The sequence below is a fragment of the Gallinula chloropus genome (assembly GCF_964237585.1).
Source record: "Gallinula chloropus genome assembly, chromosome: Z".
NCBI lineage: Eukaryota > Metazoa > Chordata > Aves > Gruiformes > Rallidae > Gallinula > Gallinula chloropus.
In genome coordinates, this window is record NC_140089.1 from 63,456,854 (window position 1) to 63,473,350 (window position 16,497).

Below are 16,497 nucleotides of genomic sequence, written 5' to 3' on the forward strand. Positions count from 1 at the left end.
GTCAGGCAGCTTCCAGTTTTCACATGGGAGGAGGAGATAACATACCAAGAGCATGGGAGGTGACTACTTGACATTCCCTACTTTTGCAAGCAGCATAAGAGCTCGTACAAGCACTGGAGGGCTTGTGATGTCAAGTAATAATAGGCTAGGGGGAGGAAGAAGAGATAATAGATGTAATTTGCCGCTCTGGTTGCCATTGCTGCCATCAGAACTGATCCATCATGTGTTAAACGTTTGCCCCTGTGTCCCTGTAATAAACACAGTTTTATTTCTGTTTCTTTACTGCTAACAGGGGAAGCTGGGAAGGCCTGTGAATTAAGCTGAAGAACTAGCTTTGTTCCTAGTTAACAATTAGTTACTAGATTACTACCATGTTTTACACATTATATGGAGCCTTTAAATTTGCTCCTTAATATCACAGATTTCAGCAAGACTGGGGCAACCTTAGAGTCACATGTATGGGATGTACGTTATCCTTCCCTGCAGTCCATAGTTGTGCTCCAAGAGCCGTGGGGCATATACCAGTATGTGATAAGGGTAAAAAAATAATCCCTGTTTGTCGTGCTCCTTGCAATGATGCAGTTTTTAGCACATCTGGATGGGAACACATTCCAATCACCATGAGAAGAAAAGTTTTATTATTTAGGTATTTAAATGCTTTTAGCTCAAATGATGACTTTTATGCAACTGTGATTCTCTAGGTGGCACTAGCAAAGTTTCCAACTTGCTAGCTGGTATTTGATACAAGGAGTTATCTTGTCTGCTACTGCCACTCACAGCTGTGTTTATGTGTAAATGTTTGCTCCAGCTCAAGTGCCTTATGTTAAACTCCTCCAAACATTAATGCAGGAAAGGTGTTTGAAAGCAGAGTCCTACCAAATAAATGCACAAATTAAATAATTTAGCATGCACTGGTTATTCCTTTCTCTTAGTTGCCAGCAGAGGAAAATGCTTTTGGGTTTTCCCAGCCTAGACTACAACAAAATAAAAAGACCCAAATGTGTGGTAACGAGAAGAATTTAAGATAACTGTATTTCATCCATTTTTAAGACAGATCTATTTTTAATTCTGGGAACTTATACATTAACATTCTATTTTGATAAAGAGAGGCTGCCTATGTTGTGTCTTCTGGTAGCAGGGTTATGCAAATCTGTCCTTATGTTGAAAATACCAGTTTTATGGTATTTCTGATTCTTCACATGCTGGTTATTTCCTTTTGAAACTTTGCTGGGGTCTCTGATCTTTGAGTGGCATTTCAAGTACTCTGGGAACAGGTACTATAGAGACTCCAGAAAAGAGGCTGCTGTTTTTAAACATGAGTGAGAGTGCAGACTGTCATTTTTGGAGGAAAATTAAATTTTGCCAAATCTTTCTTTTTTTCTTTTTTTTTTTTTTTGGCTTTTTCCAGGGATTTCATCTGGCTGCCACATTTGACTGGATGCAATAATTTTACTTGCTTTAGCACATGGCAGTTTCAAGAATGATTGCTTGGCACGCGGCTAATTTTCACAGCAACTGAATTGGTTGTTTGTAATCATTCTCACTATGCTGGAATTTTCTTAAACACAGGGTACAAACAATTATGTCAATTAGAAGCAAAAGCTGTGTGAGTCTGAATTCTGCTTGGCTGGAGGAGTGAAAACTGAGACGGGATTTTTCTCAGTTGACTAAATTTCTATGCAGTTAAACTCAGTCTTGTTCAGTGGGTGGTGGAGAGCAAAAGGGACTTGCGGGCAGCGGGTTCAACCCACCTGCCTGAGATATCTCTCCTAAAACAGGATCTTTGGCAGCTACCTGAGACAAAGAAAGACTGACAGACTGCTGCTTTTAGGCAGTATAAGTTAGGTAAAGCATCTTGACGACTTTGTGAAGCAGCTTTCCAGGTGACTTTAGAGAAGTTTTATAAATTGATAGACACTGAGTGCCTTGTTCTGATGTGGAGAGATTACAATATTTCATCTCCTTATGTAGTATGGTTAAGATCATTTAATCAAATGTTTAGAATTTTGGATGGAGGAGGTTCCAAAGAGGTCTTACTTGATACATTTAAAGCTTTTGGTTTGTATTTACAGACTCCTTTTCCTTCAAATGCAAGAACAGAAGGAAAGACTCAACTGATGTTAAGTCAATAACCTCTCAAAGTAGTGATGGTAAGAAAGTAAACTCTTAAGAATGATGTTATAAATAAAGAACAGACTTGACCCAGGCAATCAAAATGCAGAATGAGAGAGAAACCAGGCAGCTTCACAGCTGATTAAACAGAGATTGCTCCTTCTCTTTATGTAACCGCTGGAAAATGTCTTTATTCTGATTTGCAAAAGAGTACCCCAGCATGAGTACCAGCCACACTATACAATGCATGCAGCGTGTCGTGCCTTCAGAGAGAGGAGAGTGGCTGTGCAGCAGGATGGAGTCTGCTAGGAGCGTGTGGTGAAGCAATAGTTCCACCTCCTGTAGAAAGCTGCAGCTTCTGCTCCCAAACCAGTATTTTGGTTTCATTAGTGTGAGATGCGAAGGGATCAATTACCACTGGTTACTTGAGAGCCAAACTTCTGCTCCTGATCCCATTTGTGACTGCTTGCTGGGGATGGGACAGTGGTGGCAGAGATGTATTTCTGCTCTGGTATGTAGTGAGAGAAGCACAGCTTGTGGGGAGCAGGAACGGGTTGCATGGGAGCAGCACTGAGATGCATCACATACATTCACGCACACTCTCACAGGAGGAGATGTGTCTCACAGAGATCCAGGGTGAGCAAAGGGAGAGGAGCAGGTACTGGGCATGAAGAATAATGTAGTGTAAGTACAGCTTCATTTCAGTATGGCTGAAGTGACAGACAGACAGACAAACTGACAGCAGAAGTGGAGGGTGCAAAAGGAAGTAGACAACAGTGCCAGAAATAAAACAGCAAAGCGAGGACCCTCGGCCAGGGAGATGGAGGAGAAATGGTTAGACAAGGCTAGATTCTGTCATGCTGTTCCCCAGTGACAGCCTTCTGCACACTTTAAGTGCTGTCATCTGATTCACTCTATTTAATGGCAGCTTCGAGTTTACAGACCCGACGGTACTCTTCCATGGCAAGGATCCACTCAATGACAATAGAAGCTCCTATCACAAAGGTGAGTCCTGAGCACTGCCTTTTACACAAAGTCAAGAGTTTGGGGTTGTTCTCATAGGGAGTTATGTAGTTTGTGGCAGGACAGCCAGGAGTTTCCCACACCTTGTATTTAACAGAGTAAGCCAGGCCTAAACTACTATGATGTAGGGGGACATGCTCTTCCAGTCTCACCATCAGTTTTACTGTTGATATTTAGAAGATAGCATGTAGAGGAGGAAGAACCTGCCCCATATTTTGTCCCACCACTTTTCTGTAATCTTTTCTTCACTACCTGTGTTGTACAAATTCTGCTGTTGCAAACCAGCTACACAATTGCTTGTCCTACAAACCAGGGTACCTGCCATCCCCCCTCCACAGAACACTTTTTCTTCTCTCCCCATTTTTTATTCCTGGTGTCAAGCTCTTTAATTCATAGCACGCCCACATCTGTTAGACCAGATGACCTTTTTCTTCTCCCCAAACATGCCAGCATGGAGGCCTGCAGCATCTCCACAGCAGCTTCTGGTTGCTGGAGAAGGGAGCACTGCGCTGGGCCGGAGGGTTGGCTTTCTCCTTCTCAGTCCTCACAGTGCCAGGAACAATCCTTGGTGCTGTTGTGTCACTGCTGTGGTCCCAGAGAGCAGCTGAGACACAAGGTGGGAGGCAAAGAAGATCCATCTTCTTCTCCCTCTAGCAAAGCCCATCTGTTGCTGCTCTCTGCCCTTTGTTTTCACAATGAGAAAACTGAGCTTTTACATCCAATATCAGGATATCTGAGTCACAACTAAGAGTTCTTTTATTTGCTTTTTACCTCTGGGGAACGAATGATTGCTTCTGAGCAGCCATGGCTGTGCTGAAGCACTGGGACGTGGTGAGCTTTTGGTCAAACTACCTGCAACTATTTCAGATATTTCACACCCTTCTTCTATTCATTTCCCAGGAGTTTTCCACTTACAAATAGCAGATGGATACCAGGGAATCAGAGCACAGATTTACAGTTTCAGTCTTGTACTTGAAGGCCTGGGGGAGAATGACATAGCATTTGCTAGATGGGAAGTAGCATGACCAAGACAGGAATACATTTTTTTCTAATAAGAAAAGACAAAGATTCCATTCACTATTTCTTGCCTGCCTCCTTAATCTGCTTTTAGGTTATTAACATAATTAATGCTGCCCAGGAAAACAGCCCCGTCACAGTAGCAGAGGCCTTGGACAGAGTTCTGGAGATCCTGCGGACAACGGAACTTTACTCACCCCAGCTAGGTACCAAAGATGAAGATCCTCACACAAGTGATCTTGTTGGAGGTCTGATGACTGTGAGTAAAATTAGTAAGGGTGAAATTACTGCTACCGTTGTCCTGCATCACAGTTCAGTGCTTTGCTGTGATAAAATTGCACAAGCAATGGGAAGGGGAGGTGTAATTCATCACCATTTCACCTAAGTGTTTTGGCCTCCCATACTAACAATGGGCACCAAGATGTACTAAGATACAGCCAGATGTCAGTCTGTTGGGTGCATCCATCCTCATACATAAGTGAACACGGTTGCCACTAGAAACTATAACATCCAATCTGGTTTGTCTCAAGGAAGGACTTTTTAGAAATCCTAGAAGCTTAGATGGGATTAGAGGGGTTGCTCCACAGCTGGTCCACAGTAAGAGCGAGGTTACTGTGATCTGACTTTGGTCCTGCTACAACAGCAACTGCGAGAGACAGACCACCTAGATTTCATCATAGTTTCCCTAATTTTTTAATTTACTAATCCATGTCAAAGTAATATTAAAAAAATTTAAAAATTAATGATAGTGGTTAATTTGAGTGATGAAATATTGCAGAGGCCAGAGAAAGGGTCAAGGTGGGCAAAACACTGTATCATTAAAAATAACCTTTCTGGAGGTCTCATGGTAGTGGCTACAATAGGAGCAGTGCTTTTAGTACCCAGGAATAGTACCTAAAGAGAAAAGTGCATGTACTGCTTTTGCAATTAATGATGCATGGATATGCTGCCTAAAACTTAACAATAAACTTGCTTTTTCAGGATGGTTTGAGAAGACTGTCAGGAAATGAGTATGTGTTTTCTAAGAGTAAGCCACCATTTTAAATTTCCCTTTGCCAGTGTGACTCCTTCTGTAGGTGCTAGTGACACAGAGCTCCAAGCTCGTTTACAGTGGGATGTATCTCTTTGGAAATGGTTGTCTAAGTGACCACAAAACAACTGCTAGGCTGCCTCCGTTTTGGAGGTTTGAATAATTAAAATAATACATTTCAAAATGTAGAAAATCAGACTATGGAAAAACTAGTCTGTCACTCACAGAAGTATTTGCTGATCATTTTGGTTTATGTCCAAATAACCTGTAGTAATATAAACCATATATATTGCAGACTCTTTCATGTAAGGAAAACAGTTGTTTTCTGAATGGATTTCTGTATGTGGGGGTATAAAAAAAAAGGTAATCCAGAAATGCCACAATTCCCAAATTCCATTTCAACAGATATGAACCTGAGCCATAGTCACCTCCCAGTCCCAAACACCATCAATGACATTCCGGCCTGTATTGCACAGATCCTGGATAATGAGGAAAGCTGGGACTTCAATATCTTTGAGTTGGAGGCTGTTACAAATAAAAGGTACTGGACTCCTTTCTCTGGGTGCCTGCAAAAAAGTTGAGGACCCTTAGTGGAAAGGACTTTACTCTCAAAAAACTGAAGTAAGACACGTTAAATCTGCAACAGACGTCTTTCACTGGCAGGGGAGGGTGGTGTATGTATTGATACCACTATATGTTGCATACATAAAACAAGCCAGGCAGACACCATGGTCAAGTTGCATTTGCAACAGTCTGCCCTGTGCAGACTGTTGTCTTCCCTGGCAGTGTGTGCAACCTTCCAGGATTGTTTCCTGTTCAGTTTTTACCTTGCTTGACTCTCATCCACTCTGTCCCGGTGACCCTACTTGGCACAGGTTGATGTGGTTACATGCTGGATGTCCCACGGGTGCCTCTTTTTTCTGCCGATGCCCAAATGGTTATGCTGGACAAAGCACGACTCTCCCCTGTCCTCACCTAAATTACCCTACAATTTAGGAAACTCTGAGGCAAATGTGGCTTTTCATTATGGGGATGAAAAACTGGAGTGGAGGGTAAATCAGTGACAGGATCAAAACCCTGGGATTTCAAAGCTTATAATGAAGGGAGACAGCAGTAGTTTTGAGGTCAGACAGACCACAAACGTGAACATGTCATCTGCAGGAAAAAGTGGTTTTCATTCCAAGATGCAAAAAACTGGAGATACTACCAGGTCTCTAGTACTCTGTTGGAAGAAAATGGCCATTTTTGGAATTTGCATTTGCCTGGGTTTAGTTTGCAGATGTTGGCTTTTTGTTGTGCCTTTCTCTGCTCAGGAGCCCTGTAGATCATCTTGCCGGAGTGAAAAATGTGTCATCAGTAGGACCCAGACATAGGCCACACAGAGTAAATTACAACCCAGAGTGGATTTGGATTTAACAGACAACACACACAGAGACAGATGCGTGTGCACACATTAGCCCCTCACCCAAGGGTGCGGGTTACCAGTGGCAGACCCCTGCCTCAGCTCTGGAAAGTGATCAAGTCCTCCCGAAGCTGCAAGAGTTCGCACGAAATAGTAACCTGATGCTAACAGCTGCTCTGAGAAGTATCAATTTTTTTTTTGCATATTGCCAACTTGAAGTAGTCAGGAAGAACAACTCTGGGCCCCCTAAAGTCACAGGATTATTTGAAATAGTAATCATTTGATGTTTTTTGTCTTAGGGCTTTTTGGCCTTTGCGGTGTACCCATGTTGTGTTCAAAGCCTGCTTTTTCTCCTCAGGAGAAAAAAAATATGTATTTTTGATTGATTTACATGTAATAAAAACACAAAAGATCTGAGCTTTTAATAATTTTTTCTGAAGCCACAAGAATTGTGGAACTGTACTGTTTCTACAAAATAAAATAACATCTGAAAGGGCAGTAGGTTTGGAACCTTGGCCCAGCTTTTGAGGGATTATAGACAGGCAATTTAAAGATGTTTAACATTTTCTCCCTTTGTCTTTTATTTTTAATGTCTTGATGGTTTCTTTGTCAAAACTGTTGCTCTTTAGAACATCAGACGTTCCTATTTTACAGCAGTGTTTTCCTCTCCTATTGTTTTCCAGGCCATTAGTGTATTTGGGTTTAAAAATTTTTGCCCGGTTTAGGGTCTGTGAGTTTTTAAACTGTTCAGAAACGACACTGCGAGCGTGGCTGCAGGTGATTGAAGCCAACTACCACTCATCCAACTCATACCACAACTCCACACATGCAGCGGATGTCCTGCATGCTACCGCCTTCTTTCTTGGGAAGGAGAGAGTTAAGGTAAAACCACCACCTAGCAGTCCTTTGGTGTGGACTTCAGTGTGTTTACCATTTTATGGGTGTCATTCAAAAGTCAGATGTTTACTTGAATAATGGTCCTGGCTTCATAAAATCCTCTGTCCTTTAAGTCTTATCCCGTGATGCCATCAGATGTGCAGGCCAGCACAGGTCCTCTAATGTTTGTTTATACAAGTAAGAAATTCATATTTTTAAGCAGCAACAATAGGAGGTGGGAAACCTGGTTCTTCTGTCTCTCTTGGCAACTGGCTGTTAGTAACAGCTTTTAATAAAGCTTTGCAAAAGCTTTGGAGATGGGGCTGCTCAGCTCTTCTCCCTGGGATTCAGTGATAGGACACATGGAGATGGTTCAAAGCTGTATCAGGAGGTTTACACCAGATGTTAGGAAGCATTTCTTTACCAAGAGAGTGGTCCAACACCACAACAGGCTCTCTGGAGAGATGGTCCATGCCCCAAGCCTGTCTGTGTTCTTCAAGAGGCATTTGGACAATGTCCTTGGTAATATGCTTCAGCTTCTGGTGAGCCCTGAAGTGGTCAGGCAGTTGGGCTAGATGATCACTGGAGGCCCCTTCCAACTGGAATATCCTCTCCTATTCTAAAACACAGAAGCTGTGTAGGAGCAGAGCCAGTACAGAGCATTGAGGCAACCGCACAATGTGGAGGGACACTACTAGAGGATCCATCATCTGTGAGAGGGTTTAATGCAAAGATGTTGCTTAGGTGACAGCGCAGTAAAAAGCCTCATTAAATAAAGTGGGTTTAAGTAAGGGTGGGTTGGGGGAGTTTTGGAGTAGGAAAACTGGGAACAGTGAGTGGAAAACAATTGCAAGGAGGTAGAAACCCTGCACTCAAGCCTACACTTGGGTATTTGCCTGGAAATGATCAGAAATCACTTACTGCCATTTCAGTGCCATGTCATAATTTGTCTCTCTTCCTGTAGGGAAGCCTTGACCATTTGGATGAGGTGGCTGCTTTAATAGCTGCCACCATTCATGACGTAGACCACCCTGGACGGACCAACTCTTTCCTGTGCAACGCCGGCAGCGAGTTAGCGGTCCTTTACAACGACACGGCTGTATTAGAGAGCCATCACACAGCACTGGCGTTTCAGCTAACAACTAAGGACAGCAAATGCAACATTTTCAAAAACATTGATAGGTGGGTCCGCTGGAGAAGGGCAGCCTGCATGTGTGGATTGCTTTCTGGGGGATTTTAGTTTTGGACAGACTGTGAGCCTACCTTCTAAGCCAGAAAATATAATTTCAACAGGGACATGAATTCATGAGTTAACCTCTTCCAGAATCCTGTGTAGGCATGATTTTTAAAAAGGCTGCCCTGCCTCCCTCCCCTCCCCCTCCAACCTCCAATTTGTGCTTTTTTGGAAGCATATAGGGATGTTTGATAATATTTTATGGATTACATTGGCATGGTCTAGTTGGCAGCCTCGAGGCTGCATCTTGACCCACTGCCTTTTCATTGCAGAAGCCTGGAAATTGCTACGTGTTTCCACCCAAGCAGAGGGATGCTGCTTGCATGTGGCCCCACACTGGCTGGCACTGTTGCATTCAGGCAGGATAGAAAGGGATGGTAGGAGAAGGAGGTGAAGCTGTGGGGGAGTTGGAGCCACCCTGCTATTTGGCATGCACATGGGCTGGGAGTTCCCAGTGCTTCAGCTTAGCTTTTCCAGGGATCAGGTGGGAGAGAAAGGGATCTGAAAGGGAAGGGGCCTGACCTGAAACAGGTAATGAATCTTTGTAGTCGTGTAACACTGTTGGTTTTTGAAAAACCTGAGATTTGAGTTCCAAGCTAACTTGCAGTGAGATGGAAATGTGCTGGTGCCATTCCTGGAGAAGGTGTCTTAGTGCTACAGTGTTACAAAATTGAATTGTAAATTTTTATTGAATTCAGGGGATTGATTTTCATTAGGTAAAATAACAGAAAAAAGGCAATGCAGGAATTCAGAGCTGGAGGAACCCAGAGAGGTATGATCTAGTCCAGGCCTCCAACCCTAGACCCTTCTCAGTTCTGAAGGTGCTGGCTTGTGTGGCTGACCCCCTGAGCAGCATTGTGCAGTGCTGTCTGGACAGGGACAAGGAAAGGACGTAACTCTGTCTGTTGTTAGCAGGAACTACTCTTCTTTCCTAGGAATCACTACCGGACTTTGCGTCAGGCCATTATTGATATGGTTTTGGCAACGGAGATGACAAAGCACTTTGAGCACGTGAACAAATTCGTGAACAGCATCAACAAGCCAATGGCAACTGAAGATACCAGCTCACGTGTAAGTGCTTGCCTTCAGACGTTTCTGTGAAGTTCTTCCAAGATAACTCAGAGTATCATTTTCATTCACGGGGTATTCATTTGCACCATGGTGATGTCCAAGGCACACAGTTGCATGTGCGATCTGACACCTCCAAGTGTGGGAAAAACTATCTTTATGTTCTTGTTTTCTATGTTAGCTCATTTAGACACCTCCTTTTATGTAAGCCTTGGTTTCAAAGCCATCTGGTGTTCACAAAGCATGCATGTGTGGGCTTTTGTACATGCAGACTTCTGTGACTGGAGCCTGGCTAGCACTTGTACCTACGGTTCTGCCTCCAAGCAGTGGGATTTGCCTGATCCTGGGGCTGTAGCTGAGGAGCCTGTCCAGACGGTTTTGTGTCTGTGCAATCTGGAGCCTTCAAGTCTTGAGGAGTAACACCATTGGCTCCTGAGACCTGATCACCCCATTCCCATTCCTGATTGTACCAAGAGATGTCTGGGCCTTTATTCCTACCAGTTATACACCCTAACACTCCCTCACCAGACAGGGTATATTTCAGCAGATGCCTTTGAGTTTCCCAGCCCAGGGTCCTCTTTACCTTCCTTTTCAAGGTTGAGCACTCAGTGACGGGCAGGGTTCCCCAGGGCAGTGTTACCCACATGAGCAAAGCACATCCTATCACAGCTTAGTGAAAATAGCTCTTTGTCAGAAACACTGAGGAAGAAAAACCAGACAAAAGTCAGGGTTTAAAAACAATGCAGCTTCTGTTTTTTCTCTGTAGATGGGCATTTTGCATTGTAGACTGTCCTGGGTGCAAAACCCAGTAGGAACCAGTGGGGTTTACAACTTCAGGGCCAGCGTTAGGTCTGCTGGGGGGCAGCTATCACTGTTTTTGCATTGTGGTCCCAGCACATCGCCCAGTGCTGTGTTTCACCATTTTGCCCTTGTGGCAGAGGCTGTGGAGATTCCACTTCAGGTCCCAGCCCAGAGCAAAGGGAGGTCCACATTGTTGAGTAGTGTGGAATTACCCAGTTTCAGGTTTCTCTGTATTTGTATGTGGACCAGATAGCAGCTTACTCCACTAATTTCTTAAAAAGCCCTCTGAGATGTCACTGGGAAATGTGGCTTCTTACAGTGAGTGCTTCTTTTCTCCCTCTTGACAGCTTAAGGGCTTTCCTGAAATGTTTCCTCCATCTCAGTCCCTTCAAAAATCTCTTCAGTTTTCCAGCATCCCTACCCTGGCCTGTAGGATTTAGGTTCACAAGCCTCACCAAAGCCACAGTGTTTCCAAGCTCTGAACACATTTCTCTGAATCTCCCTTTTATCCCACAAATGCATTTGTTCCAGGACTTCCTCAAGAACTTTAAAAAGCTCCCCACACATTCTCCTGGAACCAGCTTTTCTAATTTATACCAAACATTTTCTTTGACTCACTCTCCTTTTAAAAGGCTTTTTAAAAATGTGCAATAGTTGGAGAGCAATAAAAGTAGAGTACAGAACCACTTATATTACAGGCTTGTTTTTTTCCCCCAGTATTAGGTTGTTTTGCTCCTTATTGTTAACAGTGGCTCTTGCAATTTTTTTTATATCTCAAACAGTAGTTAAGGAGCAGGGTTAATCTGGCAGCTCTTTGCTGGGCTATCCATGCTGAAAAGAAAAATTAACTGCTAAACATAAAGTTGTAAGATTAATGCCTGAATTGGCAAGAGTCACTGCAAAATATCTCCTCATAAACTGCAAAGACATTAATTTAGCCATGGTGGTAAAAGGTATTTATGTTCAATTTTTGATTCAAGAGTTGAATCCAGCAGTGAAGTGAGGCCATAATTGCACAAATATACTGAGAATAGTGTTAATGCCATGGTGAGCTGAGGTGGAGGCTTTTGATTACTCAATAAGGAAAATAATATCCTTGTGCCCTCCTAAACTTTTCAAGACCCAGAAGATGTTGCCACAGCAGACTTGTAACAACTACTCTGTCCCTTCAACCTGCTTTCCATAGCAGTCAACAGGCAGCCTAGCAGAGTTTCTGCGCTCAGTCTGCCATTCTTGTGTTTAGCTAATGTTGATCTCATAAATTATCTGATACTTCATCCCAGTAGCAACGAAGACCAAAAAGTACTACAGACCAAGGGTTTGAGATCCAGCAGAAAGGAGGCCTTTATTTGTGAACATACCATGACTGAATGGCACAGAAATAGAGGGTTGTGCAAGTTGCTTCACTCCCCTGTGCTTGCCTCATTTTTCTCACCTAGCAATGAAAACCAAACTCTAGAAATTAATCTGAAAAATGCAGTCGCCCCACCATCACCGCCCTGAAATGTGAACACTCAGCAGTAAGGATGGTTTGTCACCTTGTAGTTGGTGGGTGCATCCCCTATCCTGGTCCCATTCCAAAGCAGTCAAGGGTGGGATGCAGAGCTGATAAAGAGCCTGTAGCTGATAAAGAGCCTGCAACTCCTTTATTTCACAAATTTTGGTATTTATGCTGAGAATCTCTACAACTCCCCTATGTAATGGGGCTATCATTAGTTACTGAGCAAGTCTGCAGTTCGCAGACATCACTTTCTCCTCCATGTTCCTAGTGCTGTGCATGAAATTGGAGAGCATCAGGCTGGGTGTCCCCTTACCACCCAAATGCAATGGAGCTGACAACGATGCCCTGACTGCTGCTAGCAGAGATGCTGGCCACCAGCCCCAGTAACCAACTCTCTTTTACAGAGCGAAGGGAGCGACTGTGAGTGTCCACCCAATATAAAGAATTTTCCAGATAACCAGACTCTGATCAAGCGCATGATGATTAAATGTGCGGACGTAGCAAATCCGTGCCGCCCCCTAGAGCTGTGTATCGAATGGGCAGGGAGGATCTCAGAGGAGTATTTTGCACAGGTATGTTCATTTTTATAATCTGACTGTTCTGTAAGAAAGTGCATGTCGGCTGGTCTGTTGTTCCACATGGGATCTGCCTGGCATCACCACAGACTCCAGACATATGCTTTTCATCCCCAGTCACAACAGGCCCCTCACTTTCAGGCAGAAGAATCCACCCCAGGCATAGTTATCTAGTTTTCCTACCATGAGGCTTACAGTACAGAACAGTGAAACTTTGTCTGGCCAAAACAGAATTATCTGACTAACCTTGGTCAGTGTAATTGGCTGAAATGAAATACTGCCACCATTCTAGCTTCTACTCCCAACACCTTCCTTGAAGAGAGGATGAAGATCCATGCCTGATGAAGCCCTCAGCTGTATCATCAGGCTGGCCCTTTCTCTTCTAAGATGGCACCCGAACTAGGGACCATTAGGTAAGACAATGTGGAGGCCAGTCCTGCAGGCACATGGGCAGTGCAAATGGTTATCACATGGCATTGCCCCAGACAGAACTAGAAAGTCTTCCTTTCATAATACTCAGTCTTTCCAGCACAAATGCACCAGCTCCTGAAAGTGAAACCTTTCTTTACTTGATCGACTGATAGGTTCTTAGCTTTTATTTACCACTAAGGGTGTGGAAATCAGCAGCTACGACTGGAGAGACGGAGAATCTACCACCCAAATTCAGGTCATGCACGTGATATAGTTGTCACAGAAAGAAAATTGTAGTTACTGCCTGGGATATATCTGAATTATAGTCACAGTGAACAGATCTGACCACTCCCTAGGTAAGATTAAGGACCACTTAGGTTGTATCTCCCTAGCAGTTGAGGTATCACGAGCTAGCTTTTAATTGCCAATCTAAGGCACTAGCTTTCCTGTAGCAATGTCAGGCACTGAGAACTGTGCTGCTCCTCATTCACTTCATCTGGTAATTTTGGGGACTGCTCTGCCATCAATTCCAGCATTAGATGCTGCCTATACTCCTTAAAAAAATTATTTGTAATTAAATTCAAAGACTATTTAGGTGATGCTCCTCCTCCGTGCCAAACACAACGAAAACCAGCCCTCTTCCAGTTGTGGACACAGAGTTACAGGTCATAACCTTACTTCTACTCATCTGAAAACCCAGTAAAAGCACTGAGAGTAGCGACAGCAACATCCCTCTTACTTAACAGACAAATGGTCTGAAACAGACACTGGAGGTATGAAAAAAGGAGAGACCAAACTTGTCCTCTGCTAAAGGACTCTGCAACTCCATCTTCCCTTTTTAGATTAGGGCGCTCTGTCTTGCCGGAGCTAAGAGCAATCACCGCTCTGCAGTAATTGAGTGCCCATGAAAGGGAAGAAATGTTGATTTCGGTCCCTGTTCCAGAGTAAATAAAGCACAGGAAGCCAAGGCAGTTCACTTCAGGGGCTCTAAGGGTTGTCTCGAATCTCCTACTGCAATTCCTCTAATATCCTGGCCTTTGCTACTCCAGCGTGAAAGCCAGCAAAGCTCTAGGGGCTAACTGGAGTTTTGTTTTCTTAGACTGATGAAGAGAAGAGACAGGGTCTGCCTGTTGTAATGCCAGTATTTGATAGAAACACCTGCAGCATCCCCAAGTCTCAAATTTCCTTCATTGATTATTTTATAACAGATATGTTCGATGCATGGGATGGTAAGTACCGCTTTTTTCTTCCTTGCTCTGAGGCAGAGGTTTCTACAGACTAAACTGAATAGTCTCAAGCTGGCCTTGAGTCCATTTCTTTTCCAGGGGCAGCCCTCAGTACAGCCCTCAGTACAGCAGAGGATCTAAGCAATGCTGCTGCTGAAGCCTGCTTCTCTGCACACACCACCAGCTTTACCAAGCTGAGTGCTTACCAATCTGTGTAATGAAAGAAGGAGTAATGGCTTAAAATTAAGCTGCTTTTTCTTTTAAAATCTGGGTCTTATTTTGCTTTAACAATGTATTTCTCCTGAGTACCAGAAACTGAGACTGCAGTGGTTTCGTGTTAGCATAACTGATTAAAATCATCATATACTAAAAAAAGTGACTTGCCTTAAAGGAGACTGAAAACAGTCTTCCCCTTGAAGCATTAGCTTACAGCTGAAAGAACAGGAGAGTGTAGGAGAACACCAGTTTCAGAGGAGGTTGGGCTGTTCTTCTGCCTGTTCTGCATACGCACTACAACTGCTTCTCCTGTTCATTTCAGCATTTGCACATCTGCCTGATCTGATGCAACACTTGGCCAGTAACTACAAACACTGGAAAACACTGGACGAGCTGAAGTGCAAGAGTCTCAGGCTCCCATCAGAAAACAACAACTGACACTAAGGCTTACAAAAAGCAGACTTCTTGATCTACCAGTTTCACTGTGAATCCCCTACCAACTTGGCTACAAGTGGGATGGTGTTTCCTTTCCAGTGAAATTAAGACTGTGTGGCAAGAAGGAAGTTATTTATTACTTTTAAGCTTCTCTGAATCCTATAAAAAAAGAAGTTTTAAAAAAGTCTACATAGATGAATAAGTGCTCTTTGGAAATAACATTTTGTAGCAGAAAACTTACTTGTGAAACTAATTTCTAATTCTAACATGCATTTGTCAAATCCTGTGATTGATAAACTGTATTCACTAACACTTCACACAACTGTTTCTCAAACAGAGGGGATATCTAGTCACCAGTAGAGTAGGAATAGGTTGATAAATAAGCATAAAAACTTTCCACTTGCCTAGCATAAGTTTGCTCAGATTGTACTGATGTTCTTCAGCTCTCTGCACAGTAGAACAAGTAAACCAACCCCGCACCATTTCAAACAACCCTCTTCGCTCTTCTTTCTTTTCCATATGAAATTTTGATAGGCATCAGATTTCCTTAGAACTGGCTTATAAGGGAGGAAAATAGGCATTTCTCTGCCACCTTAGAGAGGTTACCAATGTTTCACCTAATTTTACACCAAAAAAACCCAAACCCAAAAGAAACCCATCATGGCACTTGAGCAACATCCTTTCTTACAAAGTGTATTTGTACACATGGTCATCAATTTTTATTAACCTGATCTGACTTTTTATGATGAGTCTGTATGTTGTGCTACTTCCAGGACGAACCCGTCGCTTTGTACAGAAAAGTTTCCAGGTTATAACAGCATTTATGATTTGTACTGCTTTTTCCCCTCCTAATAAAAAATGTATGGTTTGTGGTGAAAAAAGGCATTTCCAACAATGTAAATAAGTCAGAAATCAGTTCCATTAGTTTTAAGACACTAAATGTATGCTAAAGCTTCCAAAGCACAAATGCATATTTTTGTACATCTCATTTTAGTCATGTGTGGAACGTGAGTTCAGATTTTAGACTATTCTCAGAGTATTCAATTAATAGATAATAGCAGAACTGCTGATTTTTAACACTGTGCACTCCAGGCTGCAGGAAAGAGCATCAAAGCTGTGGCTGCAGTTGAAGCAGCTGTCCACTAATTAAAAGGAAAGGTCTTGAGACATAACTCTTTTTACCTCCCCTATGTTGCATCCAGAATTGAACCTGGCAAAGGAGAACAAAAACCAAAACCAGAGTTTAGATTGCTGCGAGAAAAGCGACAATGATTGTTACTTACTGCAGGTAGCTTACATAATGTGCCAACCTTTTTTCTATGTTTTGTACCAAGTTTGGAAACAAAAAAGGAACATTCATAAAATGTATGTGCAGAGAAATGTATATAAGCTATATTTTTGTTAGAATTGTAATAGAACCTTACTTTTGTCATAGCTAAGGCAGGTTGCTGTGTATTAAAATGCTGCATTGTGTCTATTTGAAGAACAGTGTTGCTGGTGAAGTATGTTTATTCATTTTTATTACCTATTGCAACATTTTTCAATGGATTTTTATTCAGATAAGTCAAAC

The 16,497-nt window shown here is 42.9% G+C and overlaps 1 protein-coding gene across 1 annotated transcript in view; it reads left to right on the plus strand.

The window, feature by feature from the left end:
• PDE8B (phosphodiesterase 8B) overlaps positions 1-14,930 on the plus strand; it is a gene marked incomplete at both ends in the record, with an annotated part of 82,832 nt that extends 67,902 nt beyond the window's left edge. Inside the window, 11 exons of the mRNA XM_084277977.1 lie at positions 2,073-2,150; positions 3,041-3,117; positions 4,247-4,411; positions 5,134-5,179; positions 5,588-5,723; positions 7,268-7,466; positions 8,425-8,642; positions 9,630-9,765; positions 12,469-12,636; positions 14,150-14,279; positions 14,815-14,930. Coding sequence (XP_084134103.1) covers positions 2,073-2,150; positions 3,041-3,117; positions 4,247-4,411; positions 5,134-5,179; positions 5,588-5,723; positions 7,268-7,466; positions 8,425-8,642; positions 9,630-9,765; positions 12,469-12,636; positions 14,150-14,279; positions 14,815-14,930 — 1,469 coding nt within the window. The remainder of the gene's footprint in view (positions 1-2,072; positions 2,151-3,040; positions 3,118-4,246; positions 4,412-5,133; positions 5,180-5,587; positions 5,724-7,267; positions 7,467-8,424; positions 8,643-9,629; positions 9,766-12,468; positions 12,637-14,149; positions 14,280-14,814) is intronic.
• Positions 14,931-16,497: the final 1,567 nt, after the last annotated feature.